This window comes from Physcomitrium patens, chromosome 13, assembly GCF_059467195.1.
Source record: "Physcomitrium patens ecotype Gransden chromosome 13, ASM5946719v1, whole genome shotgun sequence".
Taxonomy (NCBI): domain Eukaryota; kingdom Viridiplantae; phylum Streptophyta; class Bryopsida; order Funariales; family Funariaceae; genus Physcomitrium; species Physcomitrium patens.
The window spans coordinates 12,366,915-12,386,382 of record NC_143422.1 but is presented as its reverse complement, the minus strand read 5'-3'; the positions used below and the strand labels follow the sequence as shown (position 1 = coordinate 12,386,382).

General features: G+C 32.9%; 2 protein-coding genes across 8 annotated transcripts; both read right to left on the bottom strand.

The window, feature by feature from the left end:
* Window positions 1-8,005: 8,005 nt before the first annotated feature.
* On the bottom strand, window positions 8,006-10,335 carry LOC112290223 (uncharacterized). Of its 2 annotated transcripts, XR_002972079.3 has the most exons (7): window positions 9,922-10,335; window positions 9,463-9,558; window positions 9,301-9,341; window positions 9,000-9,117; window positions 8,685-8,765; window positions 8,434-8,581; window positions 8,006-8,303 (listed from the first exon to the last, which is right to left on the bottom strand). XR_002972079.3 is itself a non-coding variant. In XM_073538343.2 (6 exons), exons 1-6 carry the CDS (start codon window positions 10,222-10,224, stop codon window positions 8,528-8,530), a joined length of 693 nt encoding a protein of 230 aa, XP_073394444.1. In that variant the 5' UTR covers window positions 10,225-10,335; the 3' UTR covers window positions 8,309-8,527. The 2 variants fall into 2 exon arrangements, 1 of the variants encoding a protein (XP_073394444.1); XM_073538343.2 differs by lacking the exon at window positions 8,006-8,303 and having other exon boundaries at window positions 8,309-8,581.
* Window positions 10,336-12,434: 2,099 nt separating this feature from the next.
* Window positions 12,435-17,391, bottom strand: LOC112290116 (uncharacterized). Of its 6 annotated transcripts, none has more exons than XM_024536087.3 (14): window positions 16,990-17,391; window positions 16,275-16,507; window positions 15,900-15,991; window positions 15,680-15,746; window positions 15,437-15,565; window positions 15,228-15,319; window positions 14,823-15,023; window positions 14,539-14,631; window positions 14,221-14,370; window positions 13,981-14,079; window positions 13,741-13,845; window positions 13,338-13,513; window positions 13,133-13,220; window positions 12,435-12,998 (listed from the first exon to the last, which is right to left on the bottom strand). In XM_024536087.3, exons 2-14 carry the CDS (start codon window positions 16,447-16,449, stop codon window positions 12,915-12,917), a joined length of 1,551 nt encoding a protein of 516 aa, XP_024391855.1. In that variant the 5' UTR covers window positions 16,450-16,507; window positions 16,990-17,391; the 3' UTR covers window positions 12,435-12,914. The 6 variants fall into 6 exon arrangements, with proteins under 6 accessions (XP_024391855.1, XP_024391853.1, XP_024391854.1 ...); XM_024536085.3 differs by having other exon boundaries at window positions 15,680-15,785; window positions 16,985-17,389; XM_024536086.3 differs by having other exon boundaries at window positions 15,680-15,785; window positions 16,275-16,488; window positions 16,985-17,389.
* Window positions 17,392-19,468: the final 2,077 nt, after the last annotated feature.

The following is a 19,468-nucleotide window of genomic DNA, read 5'->3' as shown; positions in this document are numbered from 1 at the left end:
ATAGTCATTAGATTAAAAGTACCTTATAAATAGTAGTATTATTCTTAAAATAAATCTATAATTCCAAGAAATACTTTATTGTGGATCTTATAATTAGATTTTGGTATTGAAAAATTTCTTAAATGAAAAGCTACATGTTGAAGTTTGTCATCTATTCCCATTTGTGACAACACCACATTCAATGTAAAGTCCAATATATTTGTTTCTATAAAAGTGCCTTGAAAAACTCAAAATAATATAAGATTGGTATTGCAGTAAAAATTATCTTCAGATTTTCAAATTTTGCTTTAATTTCTTTATTTTACTTTATTTTGTCTTTACAAATCAAATGTATAAGTAAAGTTATAACTTTAAAAAATTCTTATGAAAATCCAATTGTAATTAAAAAATTCTAAAAAATATTATATATATATATATATATATATATATATATTATTAAATATATATTATATGTATATTTAAATCTTTAAATTTATGATATTTTAAATTTTTTAAAGATCTATCACAAAGCCATCATTTAAAATGATATATCTTAAAAATTAACTTAAGTTTTATAAAATATACACTTTTTCATCTTGGCATATAGTCTTATATCTTTAAGTTTTTGTAAGACATGGAAAAAATAAAGTTCATATTTTTTTTATTCATAAAGTCGATCAAACTGATGTTTAAATAATAAAAAAATATCATTTATTAGATGTCAAATAGCAATTGGTATATTTGTAAGTTCAAAAGGCATGATATTATATTCAAAATATCCATACTTGGTTCAAAATGTAATTTTTGTTAAGGACAAGAAGTTGATGAAAGCAAATAATCAAATGAGGCTCTCTCAAAGAAATATAAAAAAATAGAAATAAAATAGTATGTATATTAAATAGAAAAATAGAATGACTATTGCCAAAAGATAAAGAAACTAGAGACTTTTGAAACTATACTAGAAACAAGAAAAGGATTGATAAGAGTAAAGAAGGCTTCATTCTTGTCTCTATATATACTATCTAACTAAAAACTATGTGGCAATATTATGTAGGACCTCCAAAAACATGTTAACTTTGCATGACATGTATCTTAATTTACAAAGTAAGTTTTTTATATGGATGTCACATAATTAGCTTGTTCTATAAGCTACTAATACATGTGGTATATGATTAGCTTGGTGACTAAGTTTCTAACATATCAATCAACTACAAATACATATAAAGTCAAAACAGTATTTAGAAAGCTTTTAGGAAGCTTCTCTAGAAGATATTATGAAATAATCTACTTTTATCTACTTCTATTTATTCATATTACCTAGATAATAATTAATATATATATATATATATATATATATATATATATATATATCCATGACATTATTCTCCTTTCTAGGAACGAGTTCTACAAAGAGCAGTGATCACATGTTGAGGAAGTCTAAGATGTAGCAAATTATATTTGCCATGAACTCTGATCTTTGTTTCTTTTGAAGGTAGTTGATAGGTCCTCTCATCTATTGATAATGTCTTATTCCAAGGTAAAAAGACCACACTATGATTTGATCATTGTTCAGACGTTCATAACTTCCTTCAAACAAAACATTTGTAACATCATCAAAAGTCATACCTACCTCCAATAAAATCACCAACCATCAAGAATTTCTCTACATGTCGTGATATCAAACGTATTATATTTTACCATTTATTTGAAGAAAAACATGTCATTTTGGGAGGTCTTCATTTCTATTATGTCATCTTGAAGGTTGTGATAATCATAAGGTCTCATCCAATAAGTTAGCAAATGATGGCTCTTGAGTTGAACCTACTTGCTATTAGTTCCTTATTTTTTTAATGCTACAATTATACAGAAACTACAAAAAAGTATAGAAGGTAGAATGCAATCTTTCCTAAATTGTGTTTCTTTTATAGCAAAGCTTTGCTATCCTTTATCTTGATTTTGATGGATGTGGTTCATAAAAATCTTTGACTTTCTTTATTGCATTTATAAGATTTTTTGCTAACTTCTATGTATATTTATTAATATTATATCTGGCCCAATGAATAAAATATTCTAACCTATGTCAGTGCCACTTTGGATCTAGGACTTTTTCTACCTTAAATTCTTGATTATTATCCATTTTTATAAGACCCAATGGTATTTGTCTTTTTTCCAAGATATTCAGTGTCACATATGGCTCTAAAAGAGATACGTGAAATATAAGATGGATTTTCATAGACTTTGATAGATGTAATTGATAAGCAATCTAATTGACTTGTTCATAAATAAGAAATGGTCTAAGTCTATAATAATCCAACTTGTTACAAAGGTGAATAGTTTTAATATTATGACAAAGTAACCATACCTTATGACCAACATAGAAATGAGGTTGTTCCTTGCAATAAACATCTGTGTTGCTCTTTTGTTGTTCTTTAGTCTCTTTTATTCATGCCTTCATTGTTATATATAGCTTAAATAAATAATTTGCCAAATCTTCTGCTCTCAGATTATCAACTTTTAAGAAGTTAAAAGTATTAAGTTATGGATGATATCTATAATTAACAAAGAAAAGTATTTATTATATAGAAGAATGTATTGTATTATTATAAGTAAATTTTTTCAATAACAAAAGAATTGTCCAATCATCTTGTTGATAATTGATGGTACACCTCAAATATTGCTCTAAAACTTGATTCACGTTTTGTTTATCGATTAGTTTGAAGATAGAAAGTTGTAGTTTAATGTCCACTTTTAGAATCTTTAAAACTATTTTCTAAAATCTCGATACAAATTGAGTTTTTCTATCTGATATAATATCTTTAAGCAATCCATGATAAAGATAGATATTGTCAAAGAAAAGCTTAGATATTTTTTCACTTATGATAGTTTTTGTATATGGTACAAAATATGCCATCTTGATAAAATAATCTATTATTATAAATATAGAGTCATAAAAATCTGAGATTGAAAGATCCATGATAAAATCCATAGAAATAAAAGACTATAGTTGTTTTCGAATTGATAATGGTTAGAAAATTCCATAAGATCAATGATGAGGAGTTTTTGACTTTGAACAAATGTCACATGAGTGAACAAAGTCTTTTACTACCTTCTACATTTGTAGCCATCAAAAATCTCTAGATATAAGTTCTAAAGACTTATTGTATCCAAAATGTCCAATTTTTGAAAAGTCATGATGTGCTTGAAGAACATGTTAACATGCTTCTTTTTGTAGAATATATAGGCATCTTTTGAAATATAGTAGGTTGTTTTTGAACTCAAACTTAGAAGCATCATGAGACTTATAAGAAGGATTCTTGATATCATAAACAAGAAGATCAGAGGGCATACTTGATTGAATTTTTTTTATAAGAGTTGAATCAACAATCAATATTGATTTTATCACTCAAAGTTAAAAATGCTTTGGCTTCAAGAGAATTATTCTTTATTGATCAAAAGATACATCTTTTTCTTTTGGTGTAAGATAAAAACATCTAAAAAGGGTGTTTGACAAACCTTATTATTTTTTGGATCAATAAGTGATCTTAAAATCAAATCTTGATAAAGACATGCTCCAATAGGCTTGGCAATGATTCAAAACATGTCTTGATATAAAGTATTTAAAATTCTTGTAGTTGGTATAAACAATGATTAGATTTGAAGTGCCATTAAATTATAAAGACATTAAAGCATACTTACACAACTCCCAAGTTAAAATTCAAAAAATTAATTGTTACATCTTACAACAAAAATAATTTTTTGGCACAATATTTGAGAATTAAATAAGTTTAATATTATTTTTTTTACTTTATATTATAATCAATAGAAAAATTAATTCATAAAGGAAATATTATCACACTTCATAATACTTGCAAGTTTTTGAAATTATAAAGCATATAATAATACTATGTAATTGTTTTGATATGAAATATAATTTTTAAAAATTTAATATATATTATATTATTTGTTCTATTTATAGATCTAAATTCTATAAAAAAAAAGCCTTAAATTTATCAAATACTAAATCAAGTCATTCAAAAAAAGATAAAAATTAAGATAAAATTAAATTTAAAAGTAATATTTTTATTTAACTTAACTTGTACTCTTAGAATTGGATAATTTTGAAGTTGAAGCTCATTCACCAATTATATTTGATTGATAAATCATCAAAACTTTAATAATATATTATCAAACTACTCAAGTAATACAAGTCTTGATTCTTTAGTACTTATGTTGATGTTTATTTATTTATTTATTTATTCTTCTTAATAAAATATAAACATATAAGAAATTATAAATTATCTTATTATAGTAAAGCTTCTTAAAATCAAAAGGTGTAATAGTTAGAATATAGGAATAAATATTTGGTAAATAATTATAGGTAATAATTATAGCTAACAAATATTTGTAGGTAATTAACATATTTGGCAAAATTTTGAATCTATTAATTACCTACAAATATTTATAATTCAAATCTATGTCAATAAATCCTTTAAGAAACATTACCATAAGATATCATCAAATTTATATATTTTACTTACTTCAATTTAACTCCTCTTAACTTAATAATTATTAATATTAATATATATCTCTATAACATCACTACTATAAGGGTGTTGGATAGAGGTAGAATTAGAGGACATAAGTACCTTTGGCAATAAACCAAGAAATACCCATCTTCCACAATCTTCGTCCCTAGGCAATTTCAATGTCCAATTGTACTTAGGTTTTTATATTCCTTATACTTTGTTTGCTTGTGGTTCTTATTGTCACTACCCTTGCTGATGTTAAAGTCCTACATATACTATAATGCAAGTTTTTTACCAACTTTGTACCAGGAAATTTTTTCAATCTTATCTTTACTAGTTGTAGCAAGGATTAGTATCTCTTATTTAAACAAAGAGTATCAATTGAAGAAGCTAGCATAGACATTCCATGTTACAATATATTTTCCATCAAGAAAATCATTGATGATAGTTTATAAGAGCCTATATTAAGGTATAGCAACAAAAGTGAAGGATTGTCTACTATGGGATCTTCTATAAATGGATTATCTAGTCTTTAGTATAAATATAATTCAAATATTTGAAGTAAAGATACATGGAAAAAGTTAAGATCTTATTATTATTTTGGTTCAAATTAAAATAACAAATTTAAAAAATATATAAATTCTTTGTAATAGATCCTACAACTATATCATCATCAATGTCATAAAAATAAATAACATAACATAACATAATAGAATCAAATAAAAAATAATAGATATTTTAGAGCTCTTTCATCTTCTTTAAATTTTAAATTTATATGATGTCTTTTAATTAAACTATTGGAAATTACTTCCCTTCTCAATTAAATCTTCTTATGAATTTTAATAATTTTTAAGATTTATATTATTTATCATATTATGTATTTTTTATCAAATTTTATATAAGACTATTTTTAATTATATATATATATATATATATATATATATATACTTACAATGTACAAACTTACCATAAAGAATTTGGATCATTGAAAGAAGATATTGAAGATTGAATTACTAATGACTTGTTTTAGCAAGTGTATTGCTATAGCTAAAGAGGTGATTCAAAGTAGTTTTCTTCACCAATCTTATCTCTTCTTAGCAACTTGTTGCAATAGCTTTCATATATAGTATTTTTCAATGTTGGTATAGCTTTACATAATTTTCTTCTATTGAATTTAAGCAATGAATTCTAGATAGGCTCAAGTATTGTGATCTTATTAATTTTGATTGTTATCATTAAATAAATCTTTAAGAAAAAAACTTTCTTTTTGAAAATATTTTTAGATAATGATAGTGAGGTTGAATTAAAAAATTATGAAATTTTTATAGCCATTTTATGGATTAAGACAAGATAAGTAAAATTTTTATTTGTTTTGTTAATTATATGATATGTTAAATCAAATCTACTAGAGTATTAAGGAAAAAAATCCAAATTATTGTTATTTATTGAGATCTAAAATAGTTTTTATTAGCCTCTCACTTCTTATTTTAAATAAATATAAAATCCTAAAAGTCAATAAGATTAGCCACATGTTTGTTTTGAAAAAGAACCATATACATTTCTTGAATCTTTTATAATAAATTTGTTGATGTGCTAGAATTGATAAAATAAGATCAAGTTGTTGTTCTAATATCAAACTAAATATCTTCTAATATATATTTAGCTTTGACTATTACTAAGCAATATTTGATATAATGGTCTATGTTGAAGAAAAATTGGCATTAGACTAGCAAATTCAAATAATCAATAAACAATATTTTTTTTAATTGGTCATTAAGTTATAGGCTTTAAATTCCAGCTATCATCCTAAGTCAAAGTCCATTGCAATACAAAATCATGGTTTAGTAGTATTTTTGTTGTTTAGACCCAACCTTAAGATCTATTCTAACTTAATCACAACCTTGGAGGCCATAGTAAGAAACTTCTTTGAAAAATCTTTTAATACAATCTAGGTCTAGAACTTGAATTATTATTATTATTATTATTATTTTTAATAAAAAATAGCTTGGGAATGAAGATTTGGATCTTGAAATTAAAAAATATATTTTTTTTATTAGATTTATGAAGAGATAGAATTTATACCTGATAAAAGATGTATTTATATAGATGTAATTTAAGCTAAGATTCATGCTAAGAGAAATGGCTTTTCTTTCTAATACTTTAAGTTTGACTTTTTGAGCTTTGAAACTAATATCTTCTAGTTTGTTGCTCCCAATACATATTTATAATATCATAGTATAACTTATTTATGATATTTCTTACAACGTCTTAATTCACTAGGATTTTGTGAGGTTTTGTGCACAAGAACAAATTAGCATAACTTTTAAAAAATCCTAAGAAAAAAGACCCACTTGGAATGAGCTATATTTGATGCTAACATTTAATTTAACAATGCATTGCATAATGAGACTACTGCATATTCCTTGTGTAAGTCCATTGACAAAGTAAAAAAAAGTATACAATAAGACAAAACCTCTATTTGCAAGAATAAAATTTTTAGTTGGCAAACTCCCTCAAATCTATACAACATAAGATTTCATAACATACAAAAAAATAATACATATACATATAAATATAAATAAAAAAATAATACTTTGTAAATTAGAGATTTTATATACTTAAAGGTGTTTCTTAGTGCGGAAATTATAACTGAGCAATACAACTCAGCAATACAACTAGAACCATACTTGATGAAAAACATTGTAGACACAATAGGCTAAAATCCTACACCAACATGCTCTACCAACTCCTATATTTTTCTATTGTTTACATATTATTTTGTTGTATTAAAATTTTCTTATAAACATATATGTGTTTATTTATTTCTTTATTTTTCTTTTACTTTCTTATAGCTATTATATTTATCAAATAATAAATTATGTTTGATGATTAATTAGTATACAATTCAAACATTGAATACATTTTAGACATCAAAGTGAATGAAAATCACATTAGTTCAAATCTCATTTAATTACAATACATATATATATATATATATGTATATATATATATATATACATATATATATATATCTCCAGTATTTCCTTGAAATAAAAAATATTTAAAAATCACATAATTAATATTTTATTTGGAAGTGGGAAATAGTTATTTCAAGAACACCATTTCAACCTCACCCTACAAAGATTTACCTCAACAATTGTTCACTACACTCATGTAATTAGAAACATACAATACTTGATCATTTGCACAGCTTAGCTCTGCATAAACCCTCTTGTATCTTGCAAAACGTTCATGTGAATGATAAATCCTCTTTGTGTTCACAAGAAATACAATATTATATTCTAATGAAATAAGCGGTTGGGTTTGTTTTCGTTAAGGATATCCTCCAAATAACGTAGACAGACAATGCACACATCAATAGTTTAACAGCGACAATGTTGCGCTTACTGACACAAGACTTTGTCCTTGTTGCAAGATACTGCTCTGTTCTGAGTGCGATGGTAACAGTGGATCATGTCGATTTCAGCAAATGACACAAATGATCAGAACAGGAACGGAAATCTTTATCAGACAACGAAAATCCAAGGATAAGAATACCTATCTAGGGAGCATCTCATCAAGATGTTACTCCACTGAAGTACCGGCTCTCTCTGTCAGATGCATATGAAAATGGCTGAATTAACCATGATGCGGCTGTGTACTTGACCATTTCAAGTGCATTGTACACAGCGGGGTAGATACGTCATGCGAACAAGCAATCGTCAAGTCCTAGGTAGAAGGAAATGCTCCTGCAGAACATCGTTCCACTTAAGCTCGGTCACATGCATATTTGACTATCTGGGGAAACATACACAAGCTTTTTATTAGACAGGGTTACCGTAAACGCAATAAGGATTGCACGTGGCTCCGAAATCATCAATTCTTCGATTTTATATGTGTACACGCAGAAAAACTTGAAAGCACTCACTCGCATTTGATTACTGTACAAGACTGAGCAAACCAGCAAGACTAGTAGATCAAGGAGCAATCGGTTGTATCTCAGAGCAGGTGACTTTAGAAGTTTAACGGTGTCCACCGAGCTGAGCCTCCAGTTCTTGCCGTCGTCTATGCACCTCCTGATAAGATTCAGCAACATGGATTAGTTTCGGTCATTGGAATGCGATGCACAAGCATATTGGATTAAAATGTGCATTTTTAAGTTCAAATAACAAAATGTACCTCAAGTTCTTTTTGAGCTTGTTCCTTCCAATTAGCTTTTTGCATGTGGCTGCGTTTAACGGCACCAAGGCAAAACAATCCCTGGCAAAGAACAGGTGGACAGTAAGGCGTCAGTTTTTTTTTAAAAGTATGAACATATATATATATATATATATATGTACAAATATATTACAGAATGGAACAGTAATGAAAAATAATTGGCTTTTTCAAAAGCAATATCACTAAATCAGCAGAAAGGCAATCCCCATAAGCTCGAGACAAGGGAGATGCCGGGTGAAGTCGATTCAGAAGTCATGGAAAGCGAAGATAGCTTACAGAAACAATATAAAGCATTCCACATGCCAAAAGCCACCAGCTGGCCACTTCATGCAACAAACTTTCCGCTTTCGTCTCACCGCTTGCTCGTGCCAACACCTTCGTCAAAGCTGCCACACTGTCCAGTATTAATACGTCAGCCTTGATGTTGATTTGAAAGTAGTCAGTCATACATGTCGATACAAGCATCAAGGATGACATCATAGAAATCTACGATGACATAAGAACCAAAAGTAATGGAACAGTCTAAGGCAGGCTTATCAATGCAGTAATGTGTGGAGCCAGAGATGAAAAGACTTACAGGATCTGGAGAAGGCCGCGACCTACCCAGTAATCTAACACCTGAAAAGAACTCCAGTGTTAGTGAATTTTCATAAAAGCAGTGCCAAACGGTAACTACAATCACATTTTACCCTGAATCGTTCCATAAAATTGAAGTGTAGAGGACTATGGAGATACTTACCTTCCAAAATCTGACGATGGGTCCCCACTCAGTCTCAGCAATGACTACTAGTAGAGCAAAGGCGACTGCGTAGAAGCGTATGATTCCAACAAACACCTACCAAGAGCAAACTTTCAATAAGAAAAGACGTGTAACTAAGAATATTCTTACTTACACAAACTAGAAACAAAAAGCGAAATAAATATACGCTTTCCAGGGGATGATGTAATGCTCGTCATAAAATTAAATAGTTGTAATAATCAATATCTTCTCCCGAAATTTGTAACCATATAGAGACACAGAGCATCTCCTTTGAGCATCAGAGCCATCGAACCCAAGAGATCAACCTTGAGGACATTGTAACAATCAAAATTTAACGACAAAGGACCAAATATTCATCATTCATCTAGACTGCAGCAAATTCCAAAGAGAAAACCTCCTCAAATTGGAAGTGATGAAAGAGAGGGATATGATACGTACACTAACGCGATAATCGAAACCCCGGTAATCGAACGAGCGCAAGAGAGAGATGAGATTCACCACCAAACAGAGCAAAGCGCCCACGGCGGTGACGATGCTCAAAACCGCACAAATGTACAGAAGCGTGTCCTTCTGCTCGCTCGGAGGCGCATCATGGACTATGGGAGGAGATCCCGCGGCCTCCGCTGGCAACAAAGGCGCCTCCAAGTCTGGTTCCTGCGAAGGAGGCCCGTCTTGAGGTCCCTGTCGAGGAGCCTCATGCTCGGCCTCCACCGAGCTCGTCACCCCATCCTTGTGCTCCATCGCCTGCGAAATACCTCAAACGAACTGCGAAAAACCTCCCGAGACTCGATTTCGACGATACGTAGCGATCGAGAGATGAAACCCAGGTCGTGGAATCAGCTGCAACGAGGAGAAAAGGATGAAGACAGTCACCGACTGGCCCAAGAGGAGCGCAAAAAAAACCCAGAGCCGGCGTTCGGTTTTCTCCCTCGGTGTTTGGGCTATAGAGCGGCTCCACGTGTACTTGAGACGTGGATGATGACTCACCACCTTCCAGCTGGACGATGCTTCTACGCTCGCCACGTGGAGGGCAGACAATCCTTGCTTTGCGCTGACATGAACCGGTCTTAAATGAATGTAGGTTACTACTTTTGAACACCGTCAGGAAAGTCGTTTCCGATGAAAAAGTGTTCTGGAATTAATCGTTCGTTCGTAGTAAAATCTCGATGTCTTATCAAGTGTGAATACGTCACGTCGTTCTTGAAGTAAAATTATTTATAACTTAATTCATAACTATATAAATAAAACAAATACTCATGCATAATTAAATGATACATAATACATATTTATATATAGATACACATATATATATATATATATAGAATCAAGTCAAGTTTTTTATTTCATTGATTCAAGAATTTGTATGTGACATATAGAATAAGGTTGTGATGCAAGTTTTTATATTGAGGGTATTGTCAGATAAAACACTTAACAATATCCAAATGCAAACTCAAAGAATCTAAAGGATTTCCAGCCTTTTCAAGTATAATAATAAGATGTGAAATTTACTGTAATTTGATGGTTGGACATGTAATATATATATATATATATATATATTCACATATATACAAGAATATTATAAGAATATTTTTAATATATATAGAGGTATATTCTCAAAATCAAATGTAGAATTTATAAACCTAGTTTGAGACAACATTTATATAATAACATAATCTTAAACTTGTTTGGTTTTCATCATCTTTTCATATTATTCATTATTCGAAATGATACATGTTAACAAAGAAACAATCACCAACTATGTAAAATTATGACTCTTAAGATTTTATCTATTTATTTATTTATTTATTTATTTATTTGTATACATATACCTTCTTTGGTACATATGTCATCAAAATTATGCAAAAATACCTCATGAAAAGTATGCAAAGAATTAATCATTTAAAAAAAAAAAAAAAAAAAAAAAAATCATAACTACATTTATTATACACTTCCTATCTAAAAACTGTTCTCTTTATAATTGGTATAAAAAATATCAAGGAAGTTCGAATAAGTATTTTGTGATTATCATAATAGTCAAAAGATTTTTCAAAATATAATTTAAGAATAAGATATTCTAGCATATAAGTTATTACAAAATCATGCTATTTACGTGATACAGAGAAAAAAATGCATTTCACGTCAATTATTTTTCAAGATTTTTGGTCTTATTTTTGAAGGAAAAATGCATATTTTAGCCAAAAATATGTCTAAAATGACAAGAACATATATGGATATAACTTTATTGAAAGGAAAGTGTTAAAATTTTAATATAACTTGTTAAATGTACTTATAAATTCTTATTGATTTTCAAGAATATAAGCATTCGAAATATTACCAATTATGAAGATACATAATTTTTTTTGTAATAAAATTATTCATTATATTGCAAATAATATGTTTATTGAATATATCAGCATAATGTTTTAAGAAATATTTACATTTTATTTTAAAATAAAATTTCAGTGTCATGAAAAAAAAAATTCAAGTTAATAACGGTTGCTAAAAATGAAAAAAGTTACCAATACACAACCTTTTGAAAATTCAGAAACTACGACTATTTCATAAAAAATATTTTTTTAATTTTTAATTACTGTTAAAGTATTCAAATTTAAACCTTGAAATAATTATAAAAAACTAAAAATGAAAAGAAAAACAAAAACCAAAACATGTCAGGAAACAAAGTATCCATAGCTTTTAAAAAGATGTTCACAAAAGTATATCAATTGTTTTTGAAAAACCTATTCATTTTCTCAAATTAATTTACATCAAAACACTACTTTCAATGTTTTAACCAAAATCCAACAAAAATAGTATAAATTGTGCCCATGTATACCAGCAACTAAAAACATTATTAGAAAAAAAAAAAAAAAAAAAAAAAAAAAAGACAAAAAGGACAAAAAATATAGAATATTCGAATAAACCATTCCAACTCCACCACACACATGTGATCCTTCTTTTCATCACTCGGAGCGTGCAAGACGCTATTATATTTAAGTGCAAACACCGAAGTGATTACAACACAACTTTGTAGAAGTTGGTCACACTATTTGATTGATACCCAATTATGTGACGTTGGCGTAAAATCCTTCCATTATCACCCAAGTCGAACAAGCTTCTGGCCATTGGGAGAGATGGGTGATGGAGATGCTAGTCTCCATGGCAACAGTGCACATAAAAATAACACCGCAGAACCTTTTTCCAAAAACAGGGTAGTTTTATGTAGAGCCCAGTGGGTTTGAATATAACTACCACAAGACTAAACTAGACACAACGGAACAACCAAGACAGTTGCAGACAGACAGACAGAGAGTGAGAACGAGGGGGTAACGTCTTCTACAAAACTTCGCAGGCTGGTGAAGGGCATGTATGTCCTGCTGAGTCACAAGAGCTTCGTCGACGTTGGCCGCGGCACCGAGCTTCTAGGTCCAGAATCAAGGGAAGATCCCACTCACGCGGTAGCTGGTGGCGATTCTCTCGATGGCTATCAGGTATGCCGCCGTTCGGTAGTTGCAGTTCTGCAGACAAGCATGGGAGTCTGATCAGATCCTGAGTTTGCTGATTCTAGCGTATCAGTCCCTTCGAAACAAACGCAGAGCACAGTGGGTTTGAGCAAGTGTATATGGGTTGAGTGTGTGTGTGTGTGTCTTACCCTCTCTTGAGAGATTCGTTTCACGTTTTCCCAGCTCAGCAGCATCGTCTCCTCCAGTCCAGACCAGACAAAATCCACCTCTCGATTCCTGCGAGTGGTCCAGAGGGAATTGTCCGTTAGCTGGTTGAGGGTTGTTTTGATCGAGTATTCTAGCACGGAGATTATTTTTTCTTGTTTGCAGCCGTGGCATGTAAGAATTGCTTACCCCTTCACTACTTGGCTCCGGACCTCGTGGGAGATCTTGTGGCCGTTACCGAGCTCAGCCTCCAGGGCATTGATGAGCATTCTCTGTCCTTTCTCTTCCATCCGTCGACTCATGCGTCCGAAATGGATGTGGTTCAAGTTCTTCAGCCATTCGAAGTATGAGACTGTCACTCCTCCCTGTAGAAACAGGTACACTTCTTTAATCCAAGGCTTTGATATCGTCATTGTTGATAAGCATTGGAATGGGTACACAATCCTGTAGATGAACGAAAAGGCAGTAATGCATAGATATGTCTCGTACTCCGTTTACATTGCAAGTAAATCTCTACAAAGATTCCCAGCAATCATCATCATTTACTACTATGATCTGTTGATATACAGTAAGCCAGAGGCAACAAGCTTACAGCATTGAGCAATAAATCGGGTAAGATGACAACGCCTTTGCCTTCCAATATCGTCTCTGCCAATGGAGTCACTGGTCCATTTGCAGCCTCTGCCACAATCTTTGCCTGGAATTTGAACATATAAGACGTTTAGGTCGATGGGGAACATTTAGGGTATGTCTTTTGCCACCGTTTCTTACACTATGAAGGAGGAAAAACCATGAAACTGAGAAGCCAACACAATTTAGAGGTCATGATTACCTTGACATTTCCTGCATTTCCAGAGTGGATCTGGGTTTCCAGAGCGGCAGGTATCAACACATCACAGGGAAGCTCTAAGATGCCTGGTGCAAATTTCACCTGGGTAAACAGGGCAGGCAAATGAAATGGTAACTCGTCCATGGAATTCCACGACAACTGAATCGATCTGTTTCAATGAATCCGTGGCTACAAAAGCAAGTCAAAGAAGAAGTTTCATTCTGATACAAGAGAAACACTTACTGTCTTTGCACCAGGAAAACTGGTGATGGTGCCCATCTTTTTGTGGTAGGCCTTTAAGGCAGGAATATCTATCCCATTCTCACACTCGGCCACCAATCCCCCATCCACTTCAGCAATCGCAGTGATCAATCCTCCGGCATCATATATGTACTTGAATACATTAAAAGATATGAGCGTCAGACATCCTTCATCTCCTGCTCTATGATTGAAACTATACTGGCCTTCCTCGATGTAATGGCACTCCTGTGTGTGCTGAATTTAATTGCAGCTAATCGCGCTACGTACCAATGTGAATGTGTAGGATTATGTAAAGCTTACATCAATTGTGTGACGACCCACATTCCCGAAACCCTGCACGATAAAAGTCTTCCCCTTAATTCCAGTCGTCAAGCCCAATTTATCTACCAGAGCCTGCAATCGTGTAAGGGCAGAAGATTAGAGAACCATTACTGTCAAGCAAATTCAATCTTATCCCATTGCTGCTGCAAATATTTACAACTTGTACAAAACAAGTTTAAACCAATCTATCGTTTTTAACCGAAGTGCTCAGCATCATAGTCACAGAAATGAAAATGAATACACCACAGCAAACGCAAGTTTACCTCATCGTCGAGAAAGTCTCGCAAGCAAAAGAAGACCCCTAATCCTGTAGCCTCTTGCCTTCCATCAATTCCTCCCTCCTCCAAAGGTTTTCCAGTCACGCATGCTGCACCATTGATATCGTTTGGCTTGAGGTGTTCATAAGTATCTTTGATCCAAGCCATTTCCTGCGGACCCGTTCCATAATCAGGAGCTGGTACATCCTGCACAGAAAGAGCCCAAATGAAAATGTCAGTGTTCCAAAATATAGACTTGTTCTCAGGCAATTCAGAGATGTGGCGAAGGTATACATGTGGTTCTAATTTTTTCTTTTTTCAGCAATCACTTCAAGCTCCAAGTCCATGTTGAAATCACCATAAAGATATGTTCAGAAACTTCTAATGGCTGACTGTAATTTGAGGTCTCACAATGGAAGGCCCGATGAAGCTCTTCCTCACGAGCTCACTAGTATAACGCCTTATGATTGATTCTTTCTCATTCGCGGAGTACTTCGTAGGGTCTGCAAAACACAAGCGGTCGATGTGAGTTGTTTGTTGATTAGAACTTGTTCACTCGTTTCAAGCACTGAGCAGAGTTCTATTAGTACTTAGAACCAATCATTTCCATGAAAACTCACCTATTTTAATACCACCTTTCGCACCTCCAAAGGGCACGTCAACCACAGCACATTTGAATGTCATTAAAGCTGCGAGTGCCATTGTCTCTTCAGCATCGACGTTCGGAGCCATTCGGATTCCTCCCTTTACTGTAAGATGCCAGGGGTGTTTGATCCATCAGGATTTGCAAGCTAGAACAGTAAACCTGAATCAAGCCAACAGCCTCATGGAAGGAAGATAAAGGTTACAGCTTGAAAACACACCGGGGAGTCGATGGTGTGAGTGCTGTGCACGATAACCTTCGATGAGCTCCACGGTACCATTTGCGCACTTGAGAGGAAATTGCACTTTCAGAATGTTGTTGTAGGCCTGCTCAACGACAATCAAACCATTGACAACCAGAAAGCACGAACTGAACTGCTCAAACCTTCACAGAACTTTGTTTACAACGCTTGCCTCAGAAGATTACAAGCCAGATCCTACCTTGATGTGGGCAAGGATGTCAGGTGTCGCCGAGGCAATCGTTGCGGCTTTATCGAAGTAAATGTCTACGGATTCCAAGAACGTCGGATCACCTGCACAGTACACAGATCACAAGAATAAGTGAATGAATTACTGTAAGCTTTTAAGGTTTATGACTTAAACTGGTTGAATCAGTGATATGTCCGTTTGTTATACAAGAGGTTCGGAACACGTTGGTAGTCGACGCAGCTGACGAAGACCGTGAGATATGTCGCGTACTCCGCAAAGGATGAGGCCCGCCTACGTTGTGATCAAATGTGAGGAAAAAGGATTGCATCTCCTCAATGGAAGGTAGATCAACAAGAAGACGTTGGTTGGGAGGTGCGTGACGAGCACCTTGTTCGACGGCGGTGCCATGTCCAGTGGGTACAGCAATGGTCTTTGCGGCAGTTGTGGTAGTGGCTGAAACTTCGACTGCAGTCGAGAAGCGGCTACTAGAGCCAGCAACTGCGCACAACCGCGCAGATGGCGCCACAATGGAAAGGCCTCCCTTCAGCATGAACATTGCCATTGCAATTGTCGTCTGTAAAAGCTTCAAGAGATCGATTCTCTGTCGAAGGCACCAACCACTAAAACCAATAAGTCAGATCACTCTCGCCAGAAAATGCATTGAATACACTTCTTCAGCACCATACCACTGCAGAAAGGAATGAATGAATCCAGCATTGTTTGGTGCAGGTTTGGCAGTCAGAATCAGTTTTAGAGCGACTACGTAATGCTTTATTAATTCCTCGTCGCCGCATGTTTCAACAAAGGGAAAATATTATCATGGCCAACACGGTTAATAATCGATCATGAAGTATATTCTCTTCGCGTTTCAGTGCAACACACGTACTGTAAAATATTACTCGTATTCTGTCTACAACAGCCAACAGCAATCGACCGCGGTACTAGAGCTCCCCACCCCACACAGTCTAATCGGCCAAAAGCTACCACTGCTGCAACTTCTAAGACCATCCCATCTCGCAGCAATCAACCACGAAATGACACTCAATACCAGGAATTAACAATCCAAACTCCAAGAACAATCTCCACTCTGTGTCTACCTCACCAGCAACACAGTCGTCACGACACACACATCATGCAAGCGATCGAACAGCGGAAGTTCCACCAGCTTGCAGCCGAGATTCGCAACCCACAACTACAACAAGGAAGTTGATTCAAAGACTCAAAAATAGCCGGAATCGAAACTGTGCGGGAGCTACGGCCAGAGATCGAATGCCAGGTGAGACGACTCCAGTGGACGGGATTGTCGATGCTGTCGGATGAAGTCAGGATTTATAAAGAGGTGAAAAGGGATGGGCGATGGGTGGGGGCCGCAATGGAAAGACCACAACAGTAGAGGAAAGCATGAGCTCGAGCCTGCGAAAAACACATGAAAGTATTGCTGCGCAAAATCTAATATGTAACTCAGCCCCCAAAGGAAGCTATTTCAAGAAGGTGCTTTTATGGGTGTGAGCTTTTTTTATCACGCAATAACTGGGATATTGGTTGCATCGAAGAGGAGAGTGCTACGATGCATGCATAGAAAAATCGCGACAGTAGAGAGAAGCATGAGACTCGAGCGTGCGAAGAACATGATAAAATTGCAGCGCAAAATCCCCATCGAGACAAGTCAGAAAGAGAGGGAACGAGGCATGCTTCGAGGAGTATGCTTCCTTGACTGCGTTTGCTTTTTTCATGAAACTCCTTTTTACTTTTACTTTTAAAGTGGGAAGACCCTTCCGGGTGCACAGTTGGCAGCCCATGAGGGGTGAAGAACAAAGCAGGGGCATAGAAGGATGAAAATCGTGGGATGAGGAAGGTGCTGAGGCACCCCGCGCTTTGTCCACGCTGGCAGTCCACGTGGGACCAGACGGGGCGGGATGGGAATCGGATCCGAGCCGGGGTTCTTTGCTGGGAAGCGCGGGTGTGAATAGGCTGAGCTGAACTTGCCACGTCGGCCTTTCAGGAGGGCACGAGCATAAGCCATGCCTGATGTGTCCTTTTTCATTAATTTTGATGGCTTGTGGATGATGTATATTGAAGTAATATCTTATGTAAAAATGACTTTTTTCTACTTGGAATTGATAGTTCTTAGATATATTATATTTTAATATTTCTCAATTGAATCAATACAACAAAAATAAATAAATAACAGAATTATAAGAATAATAATAATATTATTAGTAATTTCAAGACTTTAAAGTTAGGCTACTACATGCATCTGTAATTTAACTCTAACCTGACATTAAATTTTATTATTATAATATATGTTATATGTTATATTTTCTAGGTGAAAATTTCGAAAAAAAATTAAAAGAAAAATCTATCAATTTTGTACAAATATGATTTTTCAAAAATTGTGTTTGCTAAATTTTGGATCATAATCAATATTTTTTTAGAAAGTTGGATCTTATTTTATTTTATTTTTGTTTTTATTAAATGCAGCTAAGATGTCTATTTTAAAAATATATATATTCTAATCAATTTTTTACTTGTGCCTTCATTGACTTGCATCTTCATAACATTCATGTGCCTTGACATGCTTGTTTGACTATCTTGATTTGTTTCAATGTAGTTTGATGGTAATTTTAATATTTTTACTATTTCTTGATATTCTGCATGTAGATATCAATTCTTGTTGATGTGCCAAATTGTGTTTTAACACTACATACCACAATTTCTAATTCTATCTTGGAAAATCATTATTTTCTTAACAATTTCATGTTGTGCCTTTTTAATTAATGATTTTTAAAAGATGTATTTTACCTAATTTTAAAATGTTATATGACTAAAAAAATTGGTTAGTGATTTGGATGGTTTATAAAGATGTATAATTTATCAATTTCAAGTTGTAATTTTTATATTTTAATTAGGAAAAATTAAGACTTTGTGTCTGAGAAAGACAGTTTTTTTGTAAGGTATTTTTGTTACATGCTAAATAATCATATGTTCACAAGTTGTTTGATTGGTCTAATGCAACATGCATTTTTATTTTTTATTCTTTATTAGAACACATTACATTGTGTTTCAATTTTTGGTTTTATTTTATAGTGGCAAGCACAATACCAAGTGCAAAAGCTCTTCTACTGGGCATTACAAAGAGTACAGAAATCTTTTTAATAACTGAAACATTTATTAAGTAAAACTTAAGTATTCTTTCAAATAGTTCCTATGAATTTCATTTAAGAATACATTTTTAGTCTGGCAAAACACAATCTTTTCGTGAGCATGATTGAAATTTCTTATAAATGATTATAAATACAACCGTTGATGTAAAAAAAATTGCATAAAACAATAAATGCAACATTTAAACAAAATGAAATAATACTACATTTGGGACAAAGAGCTCTTAAACTGCCAAAAAACGGAAGGTCACACTTATGTTAAAAATGTAGTGATGGGAATTCAAACCCCCAACGATGATTGATGGATCCTGACGAAGAGTAGGGATATCTTGTTGGGTAAAATAACTAGAATGAAATGAAAAAACTGCATTGCACTAAATAGATCTACAAACTACTTGTGAGATTATACGAATTGTAAAA